Below are 27,214 nucleotides of genomic sequence, written 5' to 3' on the forward strand. Positions count from 1 at the left end.
TAAGATCAATGTCTCTCAAATTAATTAAGATACACGAAGATCAGCTGGAAGGGATATATCTAGAAAAACAAGTACATTTATGTTCAAATTAACCATAAATCAACAAATCTCAACTCATATATCTCGAACTAAAACAAAGAGCCCTCAAGCAAGAGCACTGAATAATGTTTTGCGAAGCTCCTATCTTGAAAAATTATTCATTGCATTGAGCACCATCACGTGGTCGGTGCTTCAACATCTTTTTTCTATCACCTATCTATGTAGGACCAAAGACAAAATGTGTAAGTTATATACAATTGTGTGGTGAAAAAAAGAATACCGGCCGGGCACCACTTTACGATGGCTTAGGAACACTGAATAATCTCTCACTGTATGGATATTTACGTACGTGCATATATATATATATATATATATATATATATATATATATATGCATTGCATGCATACAGTTACCAACCTGACCTCTAGTCTGGAGATGTCACTCTCCCACTTGTTGCTCTCTCTCTCTCTCTCTCTCCTCTCTCTCTCTACAATTTTTTCCTTTAAACCCTACTTCTCCAAGCCATTTAACACCCATTTCACCTCTCAGTTCCTCATTCACACACACCCCTCCCAACTCAGTTCCCAATTTCTCACAGGTTCAACGAAAAAAATGAAAGTACTGGAGAACAAGCTACTAAACATAGGCCTCCCAGTCCTCGTAACCCTCGTTGTCGCGAAACTCGTCTCTTTATTCCTAAACCCAAGATCCCCCACCCGCCGCCTCCCTCCGGTTATCGCCACGTGGCCGGTCATCGGCGGTCTAGTCCGGTTCCTAAAAGGACCGGTTGCGATGATAAGAGAAGAGTACCCAAAACTAGGGAGTGTGTTCACGCTGAAGTTGTTGAACAAGAAGATCACTTTCCTTATCGGGCCTGAGGTATCGGCCCATTTCTTTAACGGCTTCGAATCGGACATGAGCCAACAGGAGGTGTACCGGTTCAACGTGCCGACGTTCGGGCCGGGCGTGGTTTACGATGTGGATTACAGTGTACGGCAGGAGCAGTTTCGGTTCTTCACTGAGAGTCTTAGGGTTAGTAAGTTGAAAGGTTATGTGGATCAGGTGCTTATGGAAGCTCAGGTACTGGGTTTTTGAAGCTTTTCATTGTGTTGTGTTTGGTATTCACTGTTTGATGTCGTAGTATCTAGGTCACGTAAGGCTTGTCAAGCGCGCAAATGCTTGTCAAGCGCGAGTGTGAAAGTATTTTTGAAAATATTTCATAATAGTTAAAAGCGTCGCAAGAATGAGGATTAAGAGAAAAACGAATGGCATTATGGAATATCGATTGAGATAGTCTTTTTTACGGAGGCTCTGTGAATAATGGCTCGACGCAATCTCACTTGCCTATTCGCGCAATCAATGATTGAGATTCGTTTCAATTATGACCGGTCACAATTAACTCTTTCTCAGAAAAGTTTCATTAACATCTTGACTGTCCAAAATACTTTTGAACGATCACGATTGAGTACTGTAAACACTTATTTATGACACCTCTGTAAAGAAGATTTTGTCATATGATTATTTGATTGTGGGATAGTTGTTGACTTTATGTAATTTGTTTACGGACCGTTTTTTATGGTGAGAACGGAAGGAAAAAAAACAAAAAAATAAAAGGTGCAGCTTGGAGCAAATCTTTTGACTTAAAAAGGTATCTCGAATGCTACTGTAACTTTGGATAATTAAATTTTGCCACCTCATCTTTTGGATTATCTATTTAAGGAGTTGCTAAAATCAATAATGTGAAGTCTTATAATGGTCTATAATCAAAAACTTATTTTTGGTAGAGAGAGTAAGAAATAAATGTAAGTAGGTCCATTGATAGTGATGGAAGGAGAGAGAAAAAGAAGAAAGAGAGTGTGGTTTTCAGTAAATTTGGTTGAGATTACATTCCTTACACTGGCGGTGTACATCCCTCCTTTTCTTCCAAACCAATACAAATGCGCCACGTCAGCAAAAAGGGTACGGAAGTGGAGAAATCCACACCTTTTAATTTCCTCTCCTCTGGTTACCAGGGTTAACTTGAAAAAGGGTTAACTACACTTTTTGGGGCAAAGTTTGAACAATTACAAAAAAAACCTCATCATTGCATAAAAACCCCTACCCTATTATCAAGAATTCTACTCCGTCTCTACACCGTCAATTTTTTTTATGCTAACTGTGCTTCAACTGGATCTTTTAAAATTGAAAAAATTCATTTGCAAAGATTTTTCATAATCGTATATAAAATAAAACGATGACTATGCACATATACATAATATTGTCCCTTATTCAAACCTTACTAGTAGCAATTGTATTAATCTTTGAAGTGAATACAAAGACTAAAAGGGACAAGAAAAAATGCAACAAGTGTCATCCGAGAAGAGTAGCAATATATAGTTATAACTATTTTGAGAAATAATTTCCACCCTCCTTTTTCTATGTTGACACTCATTTTTTTTGTCTTTTATCAATATGAAGATGCACATGATTGCGCCCATACTAAACATAAATTCCGTGTTGGATTCCACTCCCAAACATAACAAAATACAATTTCAAAGTTTTGAAAGGGAGTAGTCATTGAATCAAATCTCATAATCCACATAACAATCCCAATTAAAATCAAGCTTTTGTTGTCCTTCTCAAAATTCATCCCGAAAATATCAAAATGAGGATGTGTATGTGACCTCCATCATCAAATCCTGCATAAAGAACGGGCAATGCAGTAAAAATAAAGTCATACGTAGTTGCAAAATAAATAAAAAATGTTGCAAAAAATGTTTTACCCTACCTAATCCTAGTGAAGCTGAACAGTGATTTGTGCCCAAACAATGCAGAAATAACTTCGACCTTCTTCATGTTTCCATTTTCTCTTTGGGCGGAGGAGTATAGCTAAAGTAGTGGGGTGAGCTGTAAACCCAGACATCCTCAGTTCGAAACTTGGCAATTTCTTGGAGCCAGACTGCAAGAGAGAAATTTCTCATGAATGCCTTCGTCTCGACATGGATGATTTGTCTTTGACCGGACCAAAGAGAGTAGTAGTTGAAGTGTACATAAACTGATCCAGATACTCTTGACCGTCGGATAAAAAAACCTACTAGTAGCTAGCTACTCAAAACTGTGTGCTACTTGGCAAAAAAAAAAACAGGTAGCGATACTCAAATTGTGTGCTGCTTATGGGTTCTTGCTTAATTAAGGCACTAATTAATTGAACATTAATTTGTTTCCAATTCCAATGCCATTATGGATCTAATACATTTGTGGGTACAGTCGCAAAAAAGGGTTAATCTTTCCATGTGAATTCACTGCTAGTCCACCTAGTCCTCGTGGATACATGATTATTTTTATAGCCAAAATAAAATAAAGGGTGCTGACACATCATATATGCCTGTGCCGCCCACAGCTTACCAAATTAATGTATCATTTGTTTAACATAGTAACACAGACAGACACGACTTGTTTATTACTAGTATATATATTATATGCACCAAAAAAAATGCTCTCACTCACCAGCATACTGAGTCCCCGTTTCAGAAAGATCCCTTAAAAAATAAGTATTAATTTTCAATTTTCAAACTTAAAAATAATAAGTTTATTAAAATTAAAAAATGTGCAATAAGGATCTTGTTTGATCAAATTTTACAAAAAAATTAAAAAAATATTTTCGTAAGTTCGTTATTTTTAAGCTTGAAAATATGTCTTTATTTTTTAAGTACTTATTTGAATTTCTGGAATGGGGCCCGAGTCATTTTAGTTTTTGATTGAGTAATCCAAGAGTTTAGTTCACGGAGTTTTTTTGCCCTATGAGTAAAAAAAAAATTTGTGGTTGAAAAGTTGTTAGGTGTTTTTAGTAATGAATAAGTTGTGGATAGGTTAGTGAGTAGAATTACTATAGTAAAAAAAAATTGTTGACAATTTTTTTGTCAGTAAAAACTAAATAGTAAAATGCGTTAAGCTTTTAGTATTTTTTATTAGTGAAAACACTCCGTGAATGGGCTCATCCTAACGGCCTGTTTGGATGCCGGATTTGGAGCCGCCCGGATATGATCTCCTGGTCCCACTCAAATCCGGTGTTTGGGAGTGAAAATGGGAAGGGGGATTTGAGTCTCTTCCCGGATTCTTCTCCACCTCTTCCCGGATTCTTCTCCACCTCTTCCCAGATTTGGTAACGACAGGGTGCCCCCTGTCGTTGGTGAAGCGGGGGCGATATAGACTGTTTTTCCCTTGCCTTTTATCTTGTATCACGACTCCATCTGTTCAAACCAGACCGGAGAGAGAGAGAGAGGAGAAGACAAAGAAGATTACCGCTCGTCGCCGGAGCTGCTGATCTTCGGTCGAAATCTGTGGGTCACTGGGTTGTGGTCGTGGTTTTAGATCTGGAATTGGGAATGAATGTTGGGTTTTAATCCTATACAATCGTTATCTTTCTTTTTCTTATCAATGGGCTTTGATCCATTGGCTGGGATGCCACCCCTTTGATACACCATACACGTAGTAGTTTTCTTTTTCTTCAAATCACATGCTTATAATTAGTTTTATATTTTTTTTCCCCAAAAAAAAATTAAAAAATCATAAATGAGGTTTAAACATTTTTAAGATTTAATAAATTTATTTTTATCCCCCAATTAATAATAAATATGTATTTATTTTAATTATAATAAAATTAACATTTTTGTCCATTAAATAACTAAAGGGGGCAATTGAGTCATTCTACACTTTATCCCATCATATCCACCCTCCAAATCCCTCTTCTCAAAAAACCATCCAAACACCTCATTATAAATCCAACCTTCTTAAGAGGTGGACCCACCCTTCTTAACATATCACCCCTCATTATATATCCACCTTTAAATCCCCCTCATTACAAATCCACCCAAAATAAATCCTCCATCCAAACGGGCCGTAAGGAAAAGGAATTACCACGAGATTGTAGTGTGCTTGGGCAAGGTGTTTTAGCCCCGTTTGTTGAACCTGTTAGTTAAGCCATGGGATTGGATTGCCAATCCTAAGGGGTTCCTAATCCCTTATTTGTTAACAAGTTCGGACTACTAATCCTATGGACGATCAATCCGGCCAAATAGGGGTATTAGTAATACCGCTGTAGACATGGTATTCATGATAATCCTGTCTCATGGGACTAAATTATGTAGACCAAATTGCCCTCATTTGGTTCTATACCTATCTTAGGGCTCGTCCATGAGAGCTCTAGAGCCAAAAATTAATTATAACACTTTTAGATAAAATTATCAGAAAATGTGGTCTCATATTTCTTGAGAGTGGAATGAATGATCACTTAATATATGTTAAAATCTCTTCACTTATTGTCGATTAGTTTTGAGCAAGGACGGAACTAGGATTTTACCTTAACAGTGGCGAAATATATATTAAAAAAATTTAGTGGTAGTGAAACTATATAAGTTGGGCATAATTTTTTTTTTTACATATAATAATCGCATTTTCTAAAATTATTGTCGTGGCGGTTGCCGCCACTAGACCCCCTGATCTCATCTTTGATTTTGAGTTGGATATAAAATTTCCAGATGATATCAGAACGACGACGCATATTCCGCAACACATTATAAAAATTCACAATCCACGTAGACGATGATCTCTGACAAGAGCCGGGCAGGAGTTGCCCACGGATATACGAATATACCCGTACGTAACGTACGCATGCATACTTAACGAAGTGCGCAAACTTGGACTCCACTCCCCTCTGGAGATGGCTCTCTCTCTCCAATCAGCTACGTACGTCACTCTTCTCCCCAACTCGAATTTCACCATCCCCAAACTACACAATTTTTTTTATTAAAATCTTACTCATTCTCCCACTCCTTTTATAAACATGCAAGAACACTCACTCGCTTGCTCGAGTCATCTTTGGATGTCCAAAGAATATTCTTAGACTTTTGATTCATCAAATTGGTCCCGAATGGGCTCACCCAAAAAGGAAGAAGATAAAGTTGATGCCATCCTGTAACTGTGGATCAATGTGCGAATAAAAGGGTTTTTTTTTTTTTCACTTCCTTTGACCGAATTGGAAAGGTCATATTCACTTTTTGTATTGCACTATTTTCAGGTAGGAAAAATTTCAAAATGGCACATGAACTTAAGTTTATTTCAATTAAACATCTGTACTAACAAAACTCCCAAATTTAAGCCCCTGTTGTTAACACTCCGTTCATTTCGTCCAAAAATTACTGACGTGGCATAAGTTAACCGTAAGTGAACCCACTGCACATGTTACGTACAAACACAAGACAATGCACCCAATCCAAACTCCACCCTTTACTTCACCCCATTCCTCCACCGTTTGTCTCCCTCTGCCGCTTCAACCAAAACGTCATCGTCCAACTTATCCCCGTTCGACTTCGACTTGGGTGTCACGCCCTTGGCAACAAAGTCAGACGACTGAGACTTCTTGAAAGAGAAATCGCCCAACTTGGGCTTAAAGTAGATGAAGAACCTAGGGTTTTGGGTCCCTATTAGGTTTGAATTTGGCGCTCATGCTCGTGGGACTGTTGATAGGGGACCCATAGTGTCCGATTCCGGTTCGGAACACGAGGGTGAAAGGGTTGAGCGAGTCGTTGGGCTTTTAAGCAAGTTTGAGAGATGGACCTGAGGAGAAGAACGTGGAGAGGTTTAGGGAGAGCTATTTGGAGTCGCCGGTGATGATGGAGGATTGGAACGGAAGCTCTTTGGAGAAACTAAAACTGGCCTGAGGAATGGTGGTGAAGTAATGGGGTTTGGATTGGGTGCATCATCCCCTACTGGTAACATGTGCAACGGGGCCACTTAAACGGATAGGAGATGCCACGTCAGCAATTTTGGGGAAGAAGTGGATAGAGTCTAACGGCAGGAGCCTAAATTTGGGGGTTTTGTTAGTACGAGTGTTTAATTGAAATAAACTTAAGTTCAGGTGTCTCTGTGACATTTGGGTGAAAGTTCAGGTGTCATTTTGAAATTTTTCCTTTCTGGTATTGATCGAAACTCTTTGCATTTTTAAAACTCCTTGAGAATGTTTACGAATCCCAAGCGGTTGTCTTAATAGTCAAGGTCTCAGATTTAGAGGTTTGCTCTCTTCTAAAATTTTTGAAATTTTTGATTAGGTTCTATCAACTCTCGTGCAACTTGAGGTCCGCATAGTGTATCAAACAGACTAACGGGATTGTAGTCTGCCCCGATGAGGCATTTGGAGATACCATCACTTCACTTTGAACCCATCATTTTAAAGAGCTTCCAGAGCACTTTAATTTATCAATACAAAATCAAATTAATCGAATGTTTATAACCACATGATTGAGAGAAAATTATCTTAATAGAACAAACTATATAACCATTCGTTATCTGAAAACATGTGTCGTCAGATCATGTTATCAATATTTGATCGAATCAATGTTTTACTATTAAGTGCTTGGCAAACTCTGTAAGATGAACTGTTCAAATGGTGATAATAATGTCTCGAATGGTTCTCTCAAAGTGCATTACAATCACGTAGTGCGTTGTTGCACCTGAGGAACTTCAAGTCCCTTGTTAAGCCAATCCATCCAGGACTTTGGTTCAGCTTCAATTGCCCTGTCCGCCAATGGAATGTAGGATTAACCTCTTGAAGATTAAGATGCACGTAAATTAGCTTGAAAAAAATTGAGAAAACGAATAGTTTTATGTTAAAATTATAAAAAAAATCCTCAACTCATATATTTGGAACTAAAATAAAGCGTTATCATCACGTAATATGTTGACCGCTCGGGTTCACAAATGTGTGGTAGGAAAAAGGCCTAGAGCAAGGTCACTGAATGATTTTTTTCGTTGATACCCTATGAAAGCCGGCGGTGACTCGTGAGGTGAGATCCATACGAATATACAAGTACATAAGCGCATACACACTTAGGGTGAGTTTTGGGTCAAACTTTCCAAAATATTCGGGTCAAATTTTGATCCAATTTTTGGGTCCTTTTTTGTCGTTTTTATATGAATTTTTTCAACTTTGATTTATGATTTTATACTTTTTCAATGATATTCAAAATCAGATATATACAAAATAAAAAATTTAAAATTCGGGGGTTCTTTGGTCCAGCTGGGTAACGACAATCAAGTTGCTGGGTAACAGTTCAAAAAACCAGATAATGGGTAACACCAAAAAAATTGTAACGGCCAAAAAGCACTAGGTAATAGCTAAGAAGTCACTGATAAAACGTAAGACGATGCACATAAACTAGTCGAAAGAGAATCGTGAAAACAAATAAATTTTTGGTAAAATTATAAAACAATAGTAAAATCTCAACTCGTGTATCTCAAAATAAAATAAAGTGTCATCATCACGTAATATGTTGGCCACAAATGTGTGATTCTAAAAGGCTGAGAGCAAATGAAAGCCGGCCGTGACTCTGAGGTGCGTATGAATATACTGTATACAACTAGAGGTCATTCTCAGTTTTGTAGTGTCCAGTTTGATTTAATTTTGGATTTTTATGAGTCCCTCCCGGATCCATAATAATAATTTTAATTTTTTATTTTGTAGAACTTGCTGAATACTTTATTCATATAAAAATTTATCTTGATCGAATATCGATAGATATATGAACGAACATAATTGTACAAGAAAAAATGGACCATTTTAAGTGGGAATTGATATGCGTGTTTTCTTTTTTGATGCATGCGCTTCACTTTCATCGTGAAGTTACTAGTAACTTCATGAACAAAGTGAAGCACTTCCATCAAAAAAAGAAGCGCGAATATCAATTTTCTTTTTAAATATAAAATTATATTTTGTCATCTATTTTCCTTGTGCAAATCCATTTTGTTTGTACACCTATTGATATTCGATCAAGCTAAATTTTTCTGTCAACAGTGTACTCAACGAGCTCTACAAAATGGACGATTTCGATCATTGTTATAAACTTAGAAGTTAGAAGGGACCACAAAGACACAAAACTGGACATGGACCCAATTCGTATATACGTACATATCCATGTATTCGGTTAGCAACGCGGACTCCACTCTGGAGCTGTCGCTCGCTCTTGGCGCTTTCTGAGACTGATCTAGTATCTCACTCTCTCTCTCTCTGTTCTCTCTCTCCACTACCCTCTTCTTCTCCAATCAGTTCCGCCACTCTTCTTCCCCGCTCCAATTTCACCAGCCCTAAACTTCACATCTTCTCCTTTAAAACCCTACTTCTCTTCTTCCATTTCACACCCATTTCACCCTCCACTCACTCAACTCCTCAGATCTAGAATACCCACCTTCCAATTTTCACAAGAAGATGGAATTCAACGACAAGCTACTGAACGTGGGCCTCGTAATCCTCGCAACCCTCGCCGTCGCAAAACTCATCTCCGCATTCCTAAACCCTGAAAGAACCCGCCTCCCTCCGGTCATCGCCTCGTGGCCGGTCCTCGGCGGCCTGGTCCGGTTCCTGAAGGGACCGGTGCAGATGCTCAGGGAAGAGTACCCCAAGCTGGGGAGCGTGTTCACGCTGAGCCTGCTGAACAAGAAGATCACGTTCTTCATCGGTCCGGATGTGTCGGCCCACTTCTTCAAGGCCTCCGAGTCGGATCTGAGCCAGCAGGAGATGTACCAGTTCAACGTGCCCACGTTCGGGCCTGGCGTGGTGTTCGATGTGGATTATAGTGTGAGGCAGGAGCAGTTCCGGTTCTTTACTGAGTCCTTGAGGGTGAACAAGTTGAAGGGTTATGTGGATCAGATGGTCATGGAGGCTCAGGTACTTGATTTTTGTGCTTTTTGATAGTGTTCTATAAGTCGGACGCCTAGGCCGACTAGTCCGTGCCTAGGCGCCCGCCCAACGCCGCTTAGATTAGGCAGCTGACTAATTAATCAATGCCTAGGCGCTAGCGCCCCTTTTCTGCCTGATTATCTGTCTGATTAGCACTTAGCGATTTTTATAACATTGCGGTTTTTATTATGTTGGGCTTGATGTAGATTGTTGGATTTGTAATGATTGTGGTCTCGAGCAAACCACTTAATAGAGTGGGGTCTACAGCATATTTTGACGATAAATAGGATGATTCGAGCCGCTCATTTGGTCAGTTGGCATGTGCATAGTCATGCAAAAAAATAAGATTGACCGGACATTAGCAGCAATCTTAAATGTTTACTTCTTTTTAAAAAAATTGAATCGTTCACATTCTTCCTGTTAATTGATCGATTTGAATCGGGTACTTACTGATATTCGATAAATTTGACTATTTTGCATAAATGATTTACTTGTCTTGAGCTACAAAATGAACAGATCAGACTGTTGGATTTGTAATGATTACGGTCTCGACCACACCACTTAATAAAGTGGGCACCACAACATATTTTGATGATTTTCGAACCGTTCATTTGGTAGGTGTTGACATGCACATTACTTGTGCAAAAAATTAGATTGACTGGACATTAGGAGTAATTTTAAAATTTTAGATTTTTCTTGAGGAAAATTAATCTCACTTTCTTCCTGTTAATCAATTGATTTGACTCGGGTACTTGTTCATATTCGACCGATCTGATTTTTTTCCATTAATGATTTTCTTGTCTTGAGCTACAAAATGAATGGATCAGATTGTGAAAATAGATTGTGGGATTGTGAAAATAGACTGTGGGACTCCCTGCTATTGGGTGGTTTGTTTGACAGGGGTGATTGAACTACATGTGATTTGTTTAGAGACCCTTTTGATGGTGAGAGAGGAGGAAAAAGGAAAAGAAAGGAGAAAATCCTTTTACTTACTAGGTTTGATGAGAAACCATAACCCTTTTTTTCTTCTCTCCATTTTTCACAATGTAAATGACCTTGAATGCTTCCCGGCATGAGGAAAATACTTGGTTAGATCATAAACTGAACTTTTCTCCTCAAATTAGTGCAAAATTTTACAATAGACCCTTAAGTCTACCTCCATTTCTTAGATAACACCAGCAAAAGTGAGATCTAAGGAAATGACAACATAAAATAGAAGAATTGCATGCAAGTAAAATGAACTGAAATTGGATTGATGCAGTTAACCCTATTAATTCCCCCTTTGGATTCGCAGGAAATGTAGTTCTCCATGGTCTTTTTTGTCAGGATTCATGTTGTAGATTCATTGTAGTTCTCCATAGTCTTTTCTCCATGTTGTAGATTCGTTGAAAGAAAAGAAAACCTTAGGTGAATCTTGTGTTCTGGTGCCTATTTGAATCCACTATGTTCTTATCGTAGGGACCATAACATGCTAAAGAGTTATAATATTTGCTTTTGTCTCGATCTGCCGGCATTAATTTTAGCCTCCCAGTGAATTTTTTTGCAGAGAAAACACACAACCTGGAATGTTTTTTAGCTCAAGTGGATGGTTGCAGATACTTAGGACTGAGTCGGTTCACAAAAAAATTCAAACCTTTTTATAAGTGAGAAATAGATGTGCATTCATTTGTATTCCTTTCATTACAAACTGCAACTGTAAGATCCTGGCTGCCAATGCTGAAGCCCTGTGCTGTACTGGTAGTTCACTCAATTTTTCTACCTTCCATAGTTGCCAAACACATTATATTTTCACTTAGAGTGCAAATTTGATTGCTATGTCCTAGTTTGGCCCTCATTATTGAGTATGTCGTAGTACATATAATATGTTTATATCCTAGTTAGGCACCTAAAGTAGCCAAGCGATGGGATTCCCAAGCTTGATTCATTGACTTGCTTGGAGTCATTGAATGAACTTCAACTTAAGCCCATTGTTGGTCCATTATTTTTATGGCTTGATCTTTAGGATAACCTTGACATGTTTACAGCTTGCTGGCAGGTTATATTCCTCTGTCTTCATGTTTTGCAGCCTATTTGCTTTAGCTCGTTTTCTAGTCTCAGGGGTTATTTAGGACCTGAGTTTGGTGTTTTGTTCCTTTCGTTTGCTCTTCATCTGTACTCTGGGGTCAAGGCTATGCTCTTGCTCTTGTTCTGTTTTTTGTTGTTTCCTGTAAATTTAACATGCCAAATATATGGTACATCAATCTTCGGGTTTAGAGCAACTAGCAAGTGAACCAATAACTGAATTGATTTGTATCCAAGCTTGAGTAGCTTTGTCTATATTACCACCCTGCTTAGCAATCCTCAGGACAAAGGCATTCTTTTCATGCGATCGAATTCATTTGATGTTAGTACCTACTATACCCGATTATTTTGAGAGAAGTGCCTCCTTAAATCATATTTCTTTAAAATGATGTTCCCAAAATTATTGGCTTCTTCCTATGTCAATCCGTAAAAGATTGCAGACCCTTTGGTCATCGTATTAACGTGAGCTGAAACTGCGCAGGAATACTTCTCAAAATGGGGAGATAGTGGTGAGGTGGACTTAAAATACGAGTTGGAGCATCTAATCATCTTGACAGCAAGTAGATGTCTACTTGGTGAGGAAGTACGAAATAAGCTCTTTGAAGACGTGTCTGCTCTCTTCCATGATCTAGACAGCGGGATGCTCCCCATTAGTGTTATATTCCCCTACCTCCCCATCCCAGCCCACCGCCGCCGTGACCAGGCCCGCCAGAAGCTTGCGGATATCTTTGCAAAAATCATTGCCGCACGCAAACGCACCGGCAAATCAGAGAACGACATGTTGCAGTCCTTCATGGACTCAAAGTACAAAGACGGTCGCCAAACTACTGAGTCTGAGGTCACTGGATTGCTAATTGCTGCGCTCTTTGCTGGGCAGCACACCAGTTCCATCACCTCCACCTGGACCGGGGCCTACCTCCTTAGTAATAAGAAGTACATGTCATCTGTGTTGGATGAGCAGAAGAATCTGATGAAAAAACATGGGAACAATGTCGATCACGATATCTTGTCTGAGATGGACGTATTGTATAGGTGTATCAAGGAAGCATTGAGACTCCACCCTCCTCTGATACTGCTTTTGCGTACCTCCCACAGTGACTTCAGTGTGAAAACTAGGGAAGGGAAGGAGTATGATATACCAAAGGGCCACATTGTTGCCACATCACCTGCTTTCGCTAATCGTCTCCCTCATATTTACAAGGATCCAGACACGTTTGACCCTGATAGATTTGCTCCCGGTAGAGAAGAAGACAAAGTAGCTGGGGCGTTTTCGTACATCGCTTTTGGTGGTGGCAGACATGGGTGTCTAGGGGAGCCATTTGCTTATCTGCAAATAAAGGCGATTTGGAGCCATTTGCTGAGGAACTTTGAGCTGGAACTGGTCTCACCTTTTCCAGAGATTGACTGGAATGCCATGGTCGTGGGTGTGAAAGGAAAGGTTATGGTGCGGTACAAGCGCCGTGAACTTCCTATTAACTAACTGTGAGCGGGAAAACCTTGCTTCACTATCTCCATGGGTGAGGCAAGTTTAAATTGCACACTTGTTCTCTTAGGTATCGGTTTTCAATTTTTGTTGTTGTTCTAGTTTGTGTTTTCACTTTTGACTCTACTCTATTTGTGCCTAAAGTCTTTTAGTAATGTTCTTTCTGAATTGTGATATCTTATATCCGTCCTTTATTAATGATGTTGGTAATTTTGCGCACCTTGATTTGGTTTTTATTCTCCAAGCCATTCAGATTTTGTATAGTACTTGGTTTCCATTCTGGTGTGATGTTCTTAAAGCAAATTGGCAAGTTTTTGTAGAGGGCAACTTGGTTGGTCCAGTACCACTTTCATATACTGTACCTGAAACCTCACAAGTTGCTTCATCATCCTGGTAATGAAGCAGAAATTCTTTTCGGGGTAATCTGAGGCTTTCAATGCGTCATCCCAGCAGAACAGCCAAGAGTTCCATAGCAATCAGTGCCTCAGCGGTACAGATACGCCTAACAAGTATACGGCCACCGATATGTGATGGCACCGGTCCCAAGAGCCAGAAGTTGGATTTGTGGCCTGCACTCAAGGTTTCTATCACACGCAGAGAGGGGGAATTATGTTCTTTATTTATTTGTCCTGTTATTTTACACAAAAAAGACTTCATGTCAGACGTGACTGAGTGTGCCATGCAAAGCCCAACCTCGACAGTCGCCCATTATTAGACTTGGTGAACTCCGGTTGTGATGAATAAAACTCCGTTCCATGCCCCGCTGCTTCTCAATCACATCAGAAAGTTGTTGGGCTTCCATTGTTGTCTAATATGGAAGAAATAAAATAGCATATCTAGTATAAGCTGCATTTGAAGATTTTTCAGAGCTAAATAGGTAAAGCAAGAGAGCTGCAAATCGAACACTGTAGCTTTAGCCGAACTCAAGTATAGGCCATTCTTACCTACCTTATTCTGGGGTTGTGCTTTCGATAGTGCTTATCGATATTCTATCCAGAAAGGGACGCTAGGATCCCAACTCTTTTGAGCTTCGCGATAGCTCTCTATCCTTTGAATTACTCTAATCAGTCCAACCTAATTCCGACCATGCAATCTAATACTCGCAGCTACCATGTTTTCACAATCCTAATATTCAAATTCTATAATGTTTTCACAACTCAGACCACTGCGTTAACCAATGTTGTGTGATCGCAGTTGTTCCATTTTCCACCCTCACAAAGGCAAAATCATGGAAAGCCTACGATCACTATGACTGTCGGTTCAAAACATACTGTTTTGTTTAATTACCTTAATTAACACCTAGCATTCAGAAACAAGAGTTCTTTGCCATTCAGCTCAAAAATGAAGTTGCAGAAGATAGAGTAGAGTTTAAACGTACAAAATAAAAGAGCCCAATGAGATTCTGCCACCTGGGCATTACAACTTGACCAATATAAAAGACATTAGAAGATGCCCGGTGAGTTTTCGGAGTCTTGTATCACTCGTAGTGTTAAGTTTTATTGACAATTGTGTAGGTACTAGGATTGAGCAGACAGACGATTACCGGGCTTTTTCTTTATCGGTAAAAAACTTAAAAGTGGGACACCCAGTGAAGAGAGTGCTCAGGCTACATTGAGGCACTACATACCAGTCTTTATATATCTCTATTCCAAATGAACATCAGTACATCCATCTGTTGATCTGTAGATACAATTGTACATATGACGATACTGTTAGACATATGTGTGTGTTAAGGAGAGAGAAACTTAATCACATGTACACATTAAGATTAACAAAGATGGTAAAGCTCCCTTGATATTTCCCGCTCCTGAACGAAACAAAACGAGAGAAATTGAAAGCAAACCTAAAGCTTCTTTCGGTCCGGCAAGATTTTCATAGTCACTGACTCGAAGTCCCTCAAAAAAGAAGGTGATGCCCTCTAATGCAAGATGAAATGACAGGTAATTAGTTTGGTATGATCTTCAGGAGCTCAATGTCAAACAGAAGAGTTTTGTCTATCAATCCTTGGTTTCGCAACACAAAATCCAAGGCCCTTTGTCCCTGTAAAACAAAATGAGCACCTTCACTAAGAAGTTACGTAAAGCACGTTCATCACCAAGAAAAACAAGGAACAAAACATTACTGAAAATGTTGTTGGTCTTGGCCCACTCTTGTTGTAGTCATTATCAGGATACCCCAATTCTGGAGGCACTACGATCCTGCAACATCACCCAGTAAACCATAAAATGTCATCCTACATAGCGGATACTGTCGAGAAAAATACCAATTTGCCATTCTTCCAATCAGGCTCCAATCTTGACTTGGGGTGAGAAGGGGAAATAAAGTACCAAAAGTGTCTTGTGTGAACTGAAAAATAGATCCTACAATGGTACATGACAATTATGATTTCCCCAAGACAACTCCACAAAAGCAAAAAAAAAAGAGGCACCAATTGGTGAACCAGGATTGACAAGAACCTATGCTACATGGATCCTGCCGAATCCATAAATACCTGTGTTAGACACTCGGATACCAATATAGATCCAAGATTGACAAATTTAGTGCGAGATTCACCTAGCAAGCGTATTTTGTAATTTGAACTTACCGGAATGTCCTAAGACATTTTGTAAACACTATTTATCCAAGAAACTAAATGAAATATACTACTAAATTTCAGTATTTTAGCGTATCCCTGTGTCCTCGAGATAGAATTCAGACGAATCAGACACTTACACGCATACCCGAACCCGATACATAAACAGATTATGTCGTCCTACCAAGTAGGAGCTTGTAAAATTCATGTTCCACCATCATAAACAGATTATGCATCTGTGTATTTGTTTTGAATCACATTGTTACTTGGATAAACTTCTCAAAGATCCATACCACAGAATCGGACAAAAGGCAAATACAGCACCTTCTAATACCACCCAAAGCCATGCCTGCGATAGCTTCCTCAAAAGCCGGTATTACCTGAACATAATGCAAAACAATTTGCATACCATGAGAAGAAGCCTCCATGGTGACATCCAAGATTATGACCTAAGTTAATGGCATCCTCTAAATTTATATAAAATAAAATCAACAGAACTGAAGCTATCATGTAATACGTAAATAATTCTGGGTAGTCCCATTACATACTGTAGAAACATCCATAAAATATTGGCCAAAAGGAAATTTTCAAAAACTTGGGGAAGGCCCAATTCCATGTAGCATAGTTCATGACATTAACGTTGCTAGTGACCATCTTCCAAAGGAAGTGATGGAAGGAAAATTGGAAATGCATCAAAAACTCTACCCTGTTGAGACCACTACAATATAAACCAAGATGTGACATAAACAAGGCATCAATGCAAACCAAGATGGATAGCAGAAAAATAATATTGGTACTTGCACAAAGAGAGCTAAAGAGGGAGAAATGGAAGTAGTTTTCCCATTCACCTGTTGAGATCCTACTCGAAATTTGTAAAACTCCTTGTCTTCCCCCTGCATAGTAGTAACAAACACACAACTCTAAAACCAAGTAGCACAGAACGATGTGTTCGTAAAAGGACAAGCATGCACTACCTCAAAGGAACCACCCTTAGTCTTGTTTCGAGCTTCAAATATACGGCCATAGTATCCTATGGTGTAGCCATCCCAGTCAACCTAAAATGCAATCACAGTTCAAAGATAGCTTATATTTTCCTTCAATGTGAATATTGTTGCCTTTGTTGGGGATTTGAAAGTCTAAACCACAAGCAAACACACACAATCGAAGAACAAACCAAGTACAGAAAACAATCACAAGCAAGAAAAAGAAAAAGACAGAGATTTACGTGGTTTCGACTTAAGTTGATTGCTTAATCGTACTCCACGGGGTGCTGGGGTGTTTCATTATGATGAAAGTATGAAAGAGTTACACCAGGAGGCAGCCCTAGCTTTGTTTTTATAGTCCAAGCAAACTAGAACATTAGAAAACTCTAAAACAACGCGCATCTCGCATAATTCCGCGTGCCTGGTCGTCCGGACCAGCTCCACCGTGGTCCGGACCTCTGCCTAAGCTATCATGTTCACAATCAACCCGTTGAAAAGCAAAGTATCAAGGCTTCTATCAGACTTTCCCAATTTGCATAAAATTAAAAGGACCGCATAATATTCCATGCAGCAATCTAAAAATGGTAAGTCCGAATCCCGGATTTTTGTTAAGATTTACTGAGGGAAATGAAAACCAAGGGGAAAAGATCAGCATCTTACATTCATCATCTTCTTATTTTTTTCGTTACTTTTTCCTTACATTCATCATCTTCTTATTTTTTTCGTTACTTTTTCCTTTCCATTCATAGATCCCTCCATAAGTCCATGATCCAAAAAAAAACTTCAGAGATTATATCAAGGGGTTTTGGGGAGGCTTCAGGCTCTTTTTTCCTTTTGGTTGAGACTTGAGAGTTTCTTATTTCAGCAGAAACAGTGACAACAACAAAGGAACAAATTCATTCCAATCTGGTTTCATTCTATCTTCATTTCATGCACCTTATCTTCTTTCAAATGTGTTCAACTAAAAAGTTCCTATTTGGAAACCCATGCACACAAATATTTTTAGCTTACCACTACTGTCTCTCCAACCTTTGGTGTGGGGCCACTTCCTACTCGCAAGTCCTGCACTCTTTTTATAGTTTGGAGTTACAACATGATTAGAACACAACCATGTAATAATATCATCAGAATGTAAGTTTCACAAATGTCCATCCCATTAGGTGACCTTATATTGGAGACCTGATTCTGTTTCGGTGTAATCTGGGTACCGCATCTTTGTCTTGCCATAATCCTTCCCCCTAATTGCTGGCACTGTAGTGCATGACAAAAACAAAGTGCCAAATATAAGTTGCATATTTTAATCAGCTAGTCATCTAATAGCTGCATATATAACGACCTGAAGGATGAAATTTTGCAGGTACGAGCAAACAACAGTACATATGGTGTTGACTCTCATAGGTACTAGATTAGAATTCACCTAGATTCCCCCCACTCATGGGTACACTATATTTAACGGAAAAGTCAATGCAAGTGCCTAAGTTTAAAATACAAAGCAAAATAGAGGAGTTGCAAGATTGATTCTCAAAACCATTGGGGTCATCCAATCTACAAAACCATCTTGATGCTAAATTTATAGGTATAGAGCATAAAAAAATAAACCCAGCTTCCTAACATTGGCACCATGCACACAAGGGAAGGTACAAGATGCAACTAAATTGCCAAACAACCAGGCCAAACGTGCACAAGTCAAAAGAAAAAAATTAACGAGACAAGCAAATGCATGCCAAAAGATTGGGATGATCCCAATATCTTTCAATTCCTTGCAAAGGAAAGATAGAGAAATTTTGCAGCATATTAAAATTCAAACACCCACCATGGAACCATGGAGAGTCGGAGACTACAAAATTCCAGGGCAAATGAAACAGATTTATTAAATTTAAGGCAGTTTGGTTCAGTGCAAGGAAACTGGATGGACTAATCATTCCCTTGGAATTTTCAGTTCATCATATGGTCCACCTAAAAGAAATGGGAAAATGTACATTACAAATGGAATCATCATTCACGCAACTTATGTGAATAGCGATCCCACCAGGAAGCCAATGAATGATCATTTCATTCCCTACCGATGATATTCCATCAAACCAAACACTACTCCGAAGATATATAATAACAAAAAACATGGATTGTGTGCAAATTACTATCAGTAAATTCAGAGGCCGCAGCTACACCCTCCTTCGACCAAGAGTTCCAGAGCACTGGTGCTAACAACCCAACCGATGATAACACCAGAACAACCTCTCTTCGATCAAGAACCGCTCTGCAACCTGCCAATGAGGAGGACGAGACATTTGCATCTTTCAACACCAAGAAAAAAAAAAACTAAGTTAATTGTGTGCTCATTGGATTCAGTTCAAATGAAAAGAAACGTAACTACTAAGCCGCAGGATTTCAGCTTGGAGTGACAAAATTGTACAAAATAAAATTCGTATACAAAACACTATATGGTATTCACTCCGTACCAATTTGTTTGTCTTACTTTTTGAATTTTTCATGTCGCAAAATGTGTTTAGTTGACCTAAAGATTCCTTTAATGCCCCTCCTTTTTTGAAAAAGTATGCATCGGGGAGAATGTGCAGTTGTGCACCATCATTTAATGTCAAAAAAAAATAAAAAAACGTATCCTTGGAAACTCAAAACTCTTTACAATTAATTCTTTTGTTGGAATCTCAAAATTGAACAAACAAATTAGGACGGAGGGGTATATGATCTACTGGCTATTTACAAATTTAAGTGAATTTTGATTTATTCTGGAGTTATGCGAACAATTCACATGGAGTTACTGACAATATATTTACGAAGGCGTTACTGACCGCAAATTCTCGAGGACGATGATGCATTGGAAGAACGACCAAATATTCTTCTCATTGCAGGTTCAGAAAAACATCTAGACGGCTTGGGACGTACGTTGGCGCAGTAGTTAACTTTCCCGACGGACAAAGATCCGGCGGCGGAAATTGACGCCATCCCAAAATTCAGCTCTTTACTCTGTCTCACACAAAACCAACAGGAGAGAGAGAGAGAGAGAGAGAGAGAGAGAGGAGGAGGAGGGGGGGTCGAGGGAGTGGAAGAACGGTGGGGCAGGGTTTCGCGCGGACAGATAACGGCCCCGGAGTTTCTGGACTTCCCCCTCAATTGACCTCAATACCCCTGTCCAAGGTTCTTAATACGTGCCGGATTGATACGGTTTTTGTCACTGGTACGGTACGATGTGTTACCGGGTATCGGGTATCGTTTCTGATTATCGCAAGTAGCATTTTTTACTCCCTCCCTCTCAAAATTTTGTCCCTCGGAGAATTCAACATTTTTTTTCAAAGAGGAGAATTCAGCATTTTGAAGGGACACATTTATTTCTCCTTAATGTTAATAGGTTAAAGGGAGTGTAGAACTCACTCCCTTTTTTTTACTGACCACACTCCCCATTTTATTTTTAGTGCATGAAGTTACCAAAACACCCTTCTACTTTTTAATATTTCCCTTCTGTTTTATCCAAATGAAATCATTTTCATACAATATTGAATGACATTTTGGTAATTTCACACGCTAAAATTTTTTAAAAAGGAGTTAATGAAATCATTTTCGTACAATATTTAACGACATTTTGGTAATTTCACACACTAAAAAAAAAAAGGAGTTCATAAAAAGAAGAGTGTGAAAATCACATCCATAGGTGAAGTTTAAAATTGTCCAGCTATTTGAAATGCAAAGATTACTTATTGGGCTTCGATACATTTTTTCTTACACTTTGGTGCTTGAATGTGGATGCGAACGGGTAAAAAAGGCAATGACTCAGTTTTTTTATGTCGACTAATCAAAACGTACAAGGATTGTGAAGGCCCTTTACCACTTTTAGCACTTTGGAGAAACTAAATCTAAAAATAAGAAGAAAGTTATGCCGTATAGATCATGCATACCTATAATGAGGCAAATCGGGTATTTGGAGTGAAACCACAAATGCCCCATTCTCCCCAAGTCTAGAGGAAAATGAAATTCGACATTTTTTGTTTAGTTTTTTGCTATATTTTTTGGGATTAATCATTTATCTCGACGAAAAACAAAAAAAAACATAAAAATATAGATCGAAATTGAAAAAAGTCCATATAGGACAACACTGTAGAATGGGAACAAAGGGGGGGGGGGGGTCGTGGGGAAGACAATTTTTGGCATTTTTCGTTTTTCATGAACTTTCTTTTCTTTTGATCATGATTTTTTATTTTTTAGACTCCTCCCATTCGGGCAGACGATTAATCCAAAAAATATGACGCGAATCTATTAAAAAATCAGAAAAGATGAATAAAAATACCAAAACTACATAAGACAAAAAAAGGCTGGGAAGAATGGCTATAGCTAGTATGGAATCCACATACTACGCGAATATGGAGTAGTCTATCCGGTTCAGCCCAAAAAACTCACCTGCTCATTTTTCACCACCCAAAAACATTCCAAAGGAGCCAAAAACCAAAGAGGGACCATACCAAATACTCAGTAAAAAAGAAGTTCTCACTTGCATAGAAGCTGATAAAATCCACTGAAACATTATCCTCTCACAGCACACTCAACAACCTTTACAACAGGAGAAGAAGACTCCCATATATCCTTTATTAATTTGTCATTGGCAAAACCAAAAAGGAAACCAACCACACAAGGGGAGTTACTGGCTAACAAGCTTAAGAGAGTTGGCCTTCTCTTGCAGACTATCAAGCAAGCTGTCAAAGCTCTTCTTGAAAGAATCCACTCCCTCGAGTTCAAGCTGAGAGCCGACGTATCCCCAGTCAATCCCCAACTTCTCTAGGGCACTGTATATGCCTTCAGCTTCGGACACATTTGAATCGATCGTCCTTGAGACCGCGCCATGGTCGATAAATGCTTGGAGAGCTTGGTCAGGCATGGTTGAAACCTACACAAGAAAGAGGCAACAGCCAAAATTAGATTCAATTGAGACAGATACGGTAAGTTTTTGGCACCGAGAAATGCACATATTCCAGGTATGACAACCCTTTAATTGTGGAAGCCATGGCTGCCCAGGAAGGTTCAAGTTTGGGTGATGAAAACCCCAGTTCAATGTGATATTGCAGCAGTGGTGGAGGATAGTCAGGGGATGCAAAACAATTTTAGGATTTGAAAGCCTAGTTGTGCTTGTAGAAATACTAATGCAGCTGCTCATTGCTTGGCAAAGATTGGTGTAGGCTCTGGGACTTGGGAGGCCTACCTTCCTTAGTGGCTATTCTCTTCTTTGCAGAAGGATGGCAGTTTTCTTTATGTCTCGCTTAAATTTTATCAAACCACCACACCACTCGGTCCACACCACCACCACACATGGCCACTGTTGCCACCGCCACCCACCACCATCTCTAGTTGAATGAGTCTAGCCTCTACCATAGCCACAACGCCATCATTTTTAGGTTTAACAACCAGACCCAAGAAACCATTTTTCATGGAAAATGTCTTTCTCAGAAAATGGGAAAATATTTTAAATGAAACAGAGAGAGGCCGATAGCTTTCACAGCCTCTAGAACAGGCATTAACCAGCAGGAGAGTAAAGGTGTCATAAAAATATTGCTCACCGTGTCAGGTCCAATAAGAGGGGCGACATATAGAGTGTCAGAATAAGCGGGGTTCTTCACACTGGTGGATGCCCACAACAGCCTCTGCTTCTTGGCACCTTTCTTCACCAAGGCCTCCCATCTGGGTCCAGAGAATTTCTTCTGGTAGAGCTTGTATGCCAAAGCTGCTTGAGCATTTGCAGCCTAAAACAGGAAAATGTCCCATCACAAATGAGCATATTCAAGTTCCATGTTTTAAATTCTTCTGGAGTCTGGAAAAGGTAAGGTTTTTGGGTATTTAATTACCTTTCCTCGGAGATCAAGGGCCTCTGGAGTTCCAATCTTCTCAAGCATCTTGTCGACAAGTGTGTCTACTCGACTAACAAAGAAGGAAGCAACACTTGTAACTCTAGAGAGGTCACTTAACCCAGAAGCCTCGAGGCCATCCAAGTAAGCATCAATTACTGCCTCATATCTAGCGAGGGAGAATATGAGCTGCGGATATACAACAAAAAAGATTACAACTAGAATACACAAAAAAAAAAATGACTAGATCATTTTTTCATACTTCTCAAACACAAAAAAGATACAGACACAAGCACATAACCAACCATACAGCTATTTGATTATAATGAACTCCAAAATCACCACCAAAAAAAGAAGACAACACTACTCGGTTGACTAATCTCATGAAACTTACCTAATAGGCTCTGGTATCATGGACCAAGCATGCTAGTTCAGCTTAGCTATGCTGATAGATGATCACCCAACACAGTGTAATGCACGTTCACAGCCCTCTCTTCGATTTTAGGGAAAACTTAGGATTGTACCTAGTCCATAACTTCTAAGGGCCCAGGAAGCCAAGTTATACAATTAAGCAAATACCAAAAAAAAGATTTGAAATTTCTGCCTGTCCTGTGACTAAATGCCAACCATGCGTCATGCCACAGAGATTGTATTTAGTAAACAAACCAAAGGAAAGAAAGAGAGAAACAGATGAGTACACTCTTTGCATTTAACTAATTACATCAGGTAAGCAACCATTCAACAAGCCAAAAGGCAATCTAGGCAAAGGTCGACAAATAGTTTCCCATTAGAAGGTTGGACAGTCTAGCCAAATTAACGATGCATAAAATCAACTTACGGTAACATTCACGCTTATACGAAGTGAAATAACTTCCTTGATTGAAGGGACACATTCAGCTGTGGCAGGAATCTTTATGTAGACATTGGGACGATCAACCACTTTATGAAGCCATTTTGCAGCCTCAACAGTCCCTACAGTATCATCAGCAAGTCTGGGAGAAACTTCAACAGAAACGTAACCATCACCTCCGTCTGTTTGATTGTAGATTGGCTCAAAAAGTTCGCATGCATCTTGAATGTCCTTCACCACAAGTTCCCAATATGCACTTTCAATGTCTTTTCCTGCTTGTACAAGTTCTCTGCAAAGCCAGCCATCTAAGTTACATATTGTAGTGGTGGGATTCTTGTTTCGCAACTCAGATAACCAGAACAAGACCACGTCTAGATTGAGAAAGTCATGCCAATAAACAAAGCCAACCGAATTGTCAGACTAAAATTGAAACCTTCCCAGCAAAACATCAGATATTTTCTAAATACTTAAACCCCATAAAAGCCAATCAGTTCCAACCGATTATACATAGCCCAGAATCTCAATTCCAAATAAAAGCATTCTAGTTAAACGACACCTGATGCTACAATCTCCTTCCGTCATTAGCATCTCCTAAGCATTTAGATAAGGTCAGAGAAGTTTCTGTTCATCATAGTTAAATGAGGCAAAGAGATATGCCACAGGTTAGGAAGCCTCTCGGTCATTGGGAGGAGTTACTAATCATATAAGCTACTCATTAACAACAATCAAACTAGGACTTAATTACATAATCTCCAATACCTGAACTGCTCATTGTACGCATTTGAAGTTGATATTGCTTTCTGGAAAATCTGCAACAATAGAAATAAAGCATATTGGATGAAACTGAAACTCATGGATGCAAAATACTAATTGAATGCGTACTTTCTGTTTTTATCCTTTTCTTTTGTCTATCATGGCAAGAAACAGAAAACAAAAGGAGATTTGTGTAATCACCGCAGGGTTGCTGGTTACACCTCTGACGCCACTTGCAATCAATGGAAGCAGATCTGTAACAGGGCGGCACAAATTATCATACCATGGGCTCTGCCCTTCTTTCTCGTAAAGATCGTGAAGAACTGTTCTCTTGGTTGGGCTTCCATTTCCGTCAAGATTGGAACATCTGACACTGTTTAAAAACTTAATTGCCACTACAAACGGTGCATCTTTACCACAAGGGGTAAGACAAAAGAATATGGATTGACATAAAGAAAAAGAGTGAGGAACCATAAAACCACCTCAGGTAACAACCCATGAGACGATACTACATTCTACTGTTGAGATTATATGTAAGATAGGGTAAAATAAAACACATAATCCCTGCTAAGAGTGCCAATAAAAGCAAGATATGTCAGTTGGAAACGAGACTAATGCATATCTCTACGGCCAAGATAGACATGCCGCACAAGGAGATACTCTTATGAGCAAACTAGTAAGCTAGTCAAGATTGGAACATCTGACACTGTTTAAAAACTTAATTGCCACTACAAACGATGCATCTTTACCACAAGGGGTAAGACAAAAGAATATGGATAGACATAAAGAAAAAGAGTGAGGAACCATAAAACCACCTCAGGTAACAACCCATGAGACGATACTACATTCTACTGTTGAGATTATATGTAAGATAGGGTAAAATAAAACACATAATCCCTGCTAAGAGTGCCAATAAAAGCAAGATATGTCAGTTGGAAACGAGACTAATGCATATCTCTACGGCCAAGATAGACATGCCGCACAAGGAGATACTCTTATGAGCAAACTAGTAAGCTAGTCCTCAAGGTTGCTTCAGTCGGATTTGGAACTTATGCTAGGTCTTAGCAAATCATTTTCGAGAACTAAGCGAAACAAAGTATGCCATAGATGTTTACAACAAGCAAGTAGCAATCGTTAGAACCCCGCACAGGCGCCTTCGTTAACCAGTGTTGTAAAAGTCGGCTGTTCTAAAAGTCAGCCGCCTAGACCGACTAGTCCCCCAGCTAGGTGCTAGGCGGTCGTCCAACCCCTAGATTAGGCAGCTGACTAGTTGGCGCCTAGTCCCCGCCTAGGTGGTCAACTAGTCGACTCCTAGGTGCTAGGTGCCTCTTTTCCACCCAACTAGCACCTAGAGATTTTAGAACTTTGTTGGTAAGTAGCAGAAAAACGTTACTAAAATGAGAAGGTGTACAGAAATTCTATTTTAACTTCCGCAACTGAAATCATAGCTCAAAACAGAAAAAACATAAAGTTGATATCACTGCAAAGGATGTACCAGAAATGTCTGAGCTAAGAAAAATTATTCCATGCTCCTCGAGCAAAGCTCCAGGACCTTTCTCACCGCACATTGGTGTGGGTTCCACCCTACAGTGTGTACCCCACACTAATGGGTGGTGGTAAATGCCCTTGGAGCATCACTGCATGAGCATGGAATAATCAGAGCTAATTGTGGGAAACGAAAAAAAAAAAAGAAGGATAGATAACGTTAGGTCCTATCACTAAGAGTTCGTTCCGTTAGCTTACTCCTAAGAATAAAAGATCTATCTGTCCTCCGCGACTAGCCGACTTTACACCTTCAAAGGATCGAACAAGGCTGGTAAGAGGGTCAAGGAAGACAAAAGAAAGATTTGTACTTCCTCACCAAATCTCAGTGAAAGTGAAACTTAGATTTGATGAGAAACAAAATGGACTAATAAAGATTCAACTTTCATCTTCATTCCTCTGTCTTTTTTCTCACCATTTCTCATCTCTTTTAGTTATCCAATATGTGAAAAGCTTTTGCCATTGTTTTTCAATTTCCTTTTCTTTCTCGCCCTTTCTTAGCATCCAAAGGGGTTGTGAAAGGAGATTGGATATATAGGCAAACGTGACAACACATTCATCAAACCATCATAATAAGTTACTAATCAAAAAAAAAACCATCATAATAAGTTCGCATTTGACCAAGATCAAGCAATCATTTTTCTATCAGGAATCAGCAACTAAATCAAGATTCACCTACCCACAAAACCAAACCAAGAAAAAAAAAAAAAAACATAAAAATATCATGAGATTTGATAAATTAGAATCTTGATTATGTTTGAGAAACTTACGCGAAGGAACCCCAATAAGCATGGTTATTGCGCAGAGACAACCTGGAGGAAGAAACCCTTTGATCAAAAACAGTTTTTCCATTGAACCCTTTGATCAAAAACACAGTGGGCTGGCATGATTTGGGATTAAACGTAGAGGGTGAGTAGGTAGGGTTTAGATTTGAGAGCTTGGAGATGGAACCCATGGTGATGAGATCAGAGAGAAAAACAAAGACTTGATAGGTGATTTAAAAAAAGAGCTTTTTTGATTAGGGTTCTTTCTTAATTTAATGCTATATAGGATATGGATTGATACAGTTGACAGGGTGGCAGGTGGAAGAAAAGGAATTTGAGAGAGAGAAAATAAATTGATAAGGCAAATTCGTGGATGATTAGGTTGGGGTTGGTTACGAGTTTTGGTTCTGTGTGCTAATGCCACCAACCCACTTGTTGGTTTTACTTACCGGATGAGCTCCTCTCCACTCTCCAGTTCATTCCCTGGAAATGGACTGGACCTTTCAGTTTATCTGTTTGCGGGCCTTTCTTGGTTCATTTTGATAATCCAAATCGTTCACATTTTAGTATTCGTTGAAAACATGGGACTAGCTCAAAAGATTGGATATACT

General features: G+C 39.2%; 4 protein-coding genes across 8 annotated transcripts; 2 read left to right on the forward strand and 2 right to left on the reverse strand.

Annotated features, from left to right (window-relative positions):
• The first annotated feature begins 460 nt into the window (after positions 1–460).
• Positions 461–1,561, forward strand: LOC131311895 (sterol 14-demethylase-like). Its single transcript, XM_058339522.1, has one exon. The coding sequence runs from the start codon at positions 476–478 to the stop codon at positions 1,133–1,135; it is 660 nt and encodes a 219-aa protein (XP_058195505.1). The 5' UTR covers positions 461–475; the 3' UTR covers positions 1,136–1,561.
• A 7,395-nt stretch (positions 1,562–8,956) lies between these two features.
• LOC131311892 (sterol 14-demethylase-like) lies at positions 8,957–13,512 on the forward strand. Its single transcript, XM_058339518.1, has 2 exons — positions 8,957–9,737; positions 12,292–13,512. The coding sequence occupies exons 1-2, from the start codon at positions 9,279–9,281 to the stop codon at positions 13,288–13,290; spliced, it is 1,458 nt and encodes a 485-aa protein (XP_058195501.1). The 5' UTR covers positions 8,957–9,278; the 3' UTR covers positions 13,291–13,512.
• A 1,086-nt stretch (positions 13,513–14,598) lies between these two features.
• LOC131311893 (peptidyl-prolyl cis-trans isomerase FKBP19, chloroplastic) lies at positions 14,599–19,975 on the reverse strand. 5 transcript variants are annotated; one of them, XR_009195628.1, is made up of 10 exons: positions 19,659–19,973; positions 18,987–19,142; positions 18,014–18,099; positions 17,860–17,910; positions 16,840–16,920; positions 16,714–16,758; positions 16,190–16,245; positions 15,416–15,491; positions 15,137–15,333; positions 14,599–14,973 (listed from the first exon to the last, which is right to left on the reverse strand). XR_009195628.1 is itself a non-coding variant. In XM_058339519.1 (9 exons), the coding sequence occupies exons 1-9, from the start codon at positions 19,810–19,812 to the stop codon at positions 15,238–15,240; spliced, it is 801 nt and encodes a 266-aa protein (XP_058195502.1). In that variant the 5' UTR covers positions 19,813–19,975; the 3' UTR covers positions 14,599–15,237. The 5 variants fall into 5 exon arrangements, 3 of the variants coding, with proteins under 3 accessions (XP_058195502.1, XP_058195503.1, XP_058195504.1); XR_009195629.1 differs by having other exon boundaries at positions 18,987–19,112; positions 19,659–19,964; XM_058339519.1 differs by having other exon boundaries at positions 14,599–15,333; positions 19,659–19,975.
• A 1,349-nt stretch (positions 19,976–21,324) lies between these two features.
• On the reverse strand, positions 21,325–27,023 carry LOC131311896 (uncharacterized). Its single transcript, XM_058339523.1, has 7 exons — positions 26,610–27,023; positions 24,499–24,670; positions 24,304–24,353; positions 23,533–23,833; positions 22,695–22,883; positions 22,410–22,592; positions 21,325–21,742 (listed from the first exon to the last, which is right to left on the reverse strand). Exons 1-7 carry the CDS (start codon positions 26,792–26,794, stop codon positions 21,497–21,499), a joined length of 1,326 nt encoding a protein of 441 aa, XP_058195506.1. The 5' UTR covers positions 26,795–27,023; the 3' UTR covers positions 21,325–21,496.
• Positions 27,024–27,214: the final 191 nt, after the last annotated feature.

The sequence above is a fragment of the Rhododendron vialii genome, chromosome 12a (genome assembly GCF_030253575.1).
Source record: "Rhododendron vialii isolate Sample 1 chromosome 12a, ASM3025357v1".
NCBI lineage: Eukaryota > Viridiplantae > Streptophyta > Magnoliopsida > Ericales > Ericaceae > Rhododendron > Rhododendron vialii.

Coding starts and splice junctions, on each gene's coding strand:
- LOC131311896 (XM_058339523.1), bottom strand. CDS start 26,794: ATGGGTTCCATCTCCAAGCTCTCAAATCTAAACCCTACCTACTCACCC. Junction 24,671..26,609: donor GCTTATTGGGGTTCCTTCGC/GTAAGTTTCTCA, acceptor GTTTTTAAACAG/TGTCAGATGTTCCAATCTTG. Junction 22,884..23,532: donor GTATAAGCGTGAATGTTACC/GTAAGTTGATTT, acceptor GTATATCCGCAG/CTCATATTCTCCCTCGCTAG.
- LOC131311893 (XM_058339519.1), bottom strand. CDS start 19,812: ATGGCGTCAATTTCCGCCGCCGGATCTTTGTCCGTCGGGAAAGTTAAC. Junction 16,921..17,859: donor AGGTTGGAGAGACAGTAGTG/GTAAGCTAAAAA, acceptor ATTGCATTTTAG/GTTGACTGGGATGGCTACAC. Junction 15,334..15,415: donor CAAGACCAACAACATTTTCA/GTAATGTTTTGT, acceptor TTTGTTTTACAG/GGACAAAGGGCCTTGGATTT.
- LOC131311895 (XM_058339522.1), top strand. CDS start 476: ATGTCACTCTCCCACTTGTTGCTCTCTCTCTCTCTCTCTCTCCTCTCT.
- LOC131311892 (XM_058339518.1), top strand. CDS start 9,279: ATGGAATTCAACGACAAGCTACTGAACGTGGGCCTCGTAATCCTCGCA. Junction 9,738..12,291: donor AGATGGTCATGGAGGCTCAG/GTACTTGATTTT, acceptor GAAACTGCGCAG/GAATACTTCTCAAAATGGGG.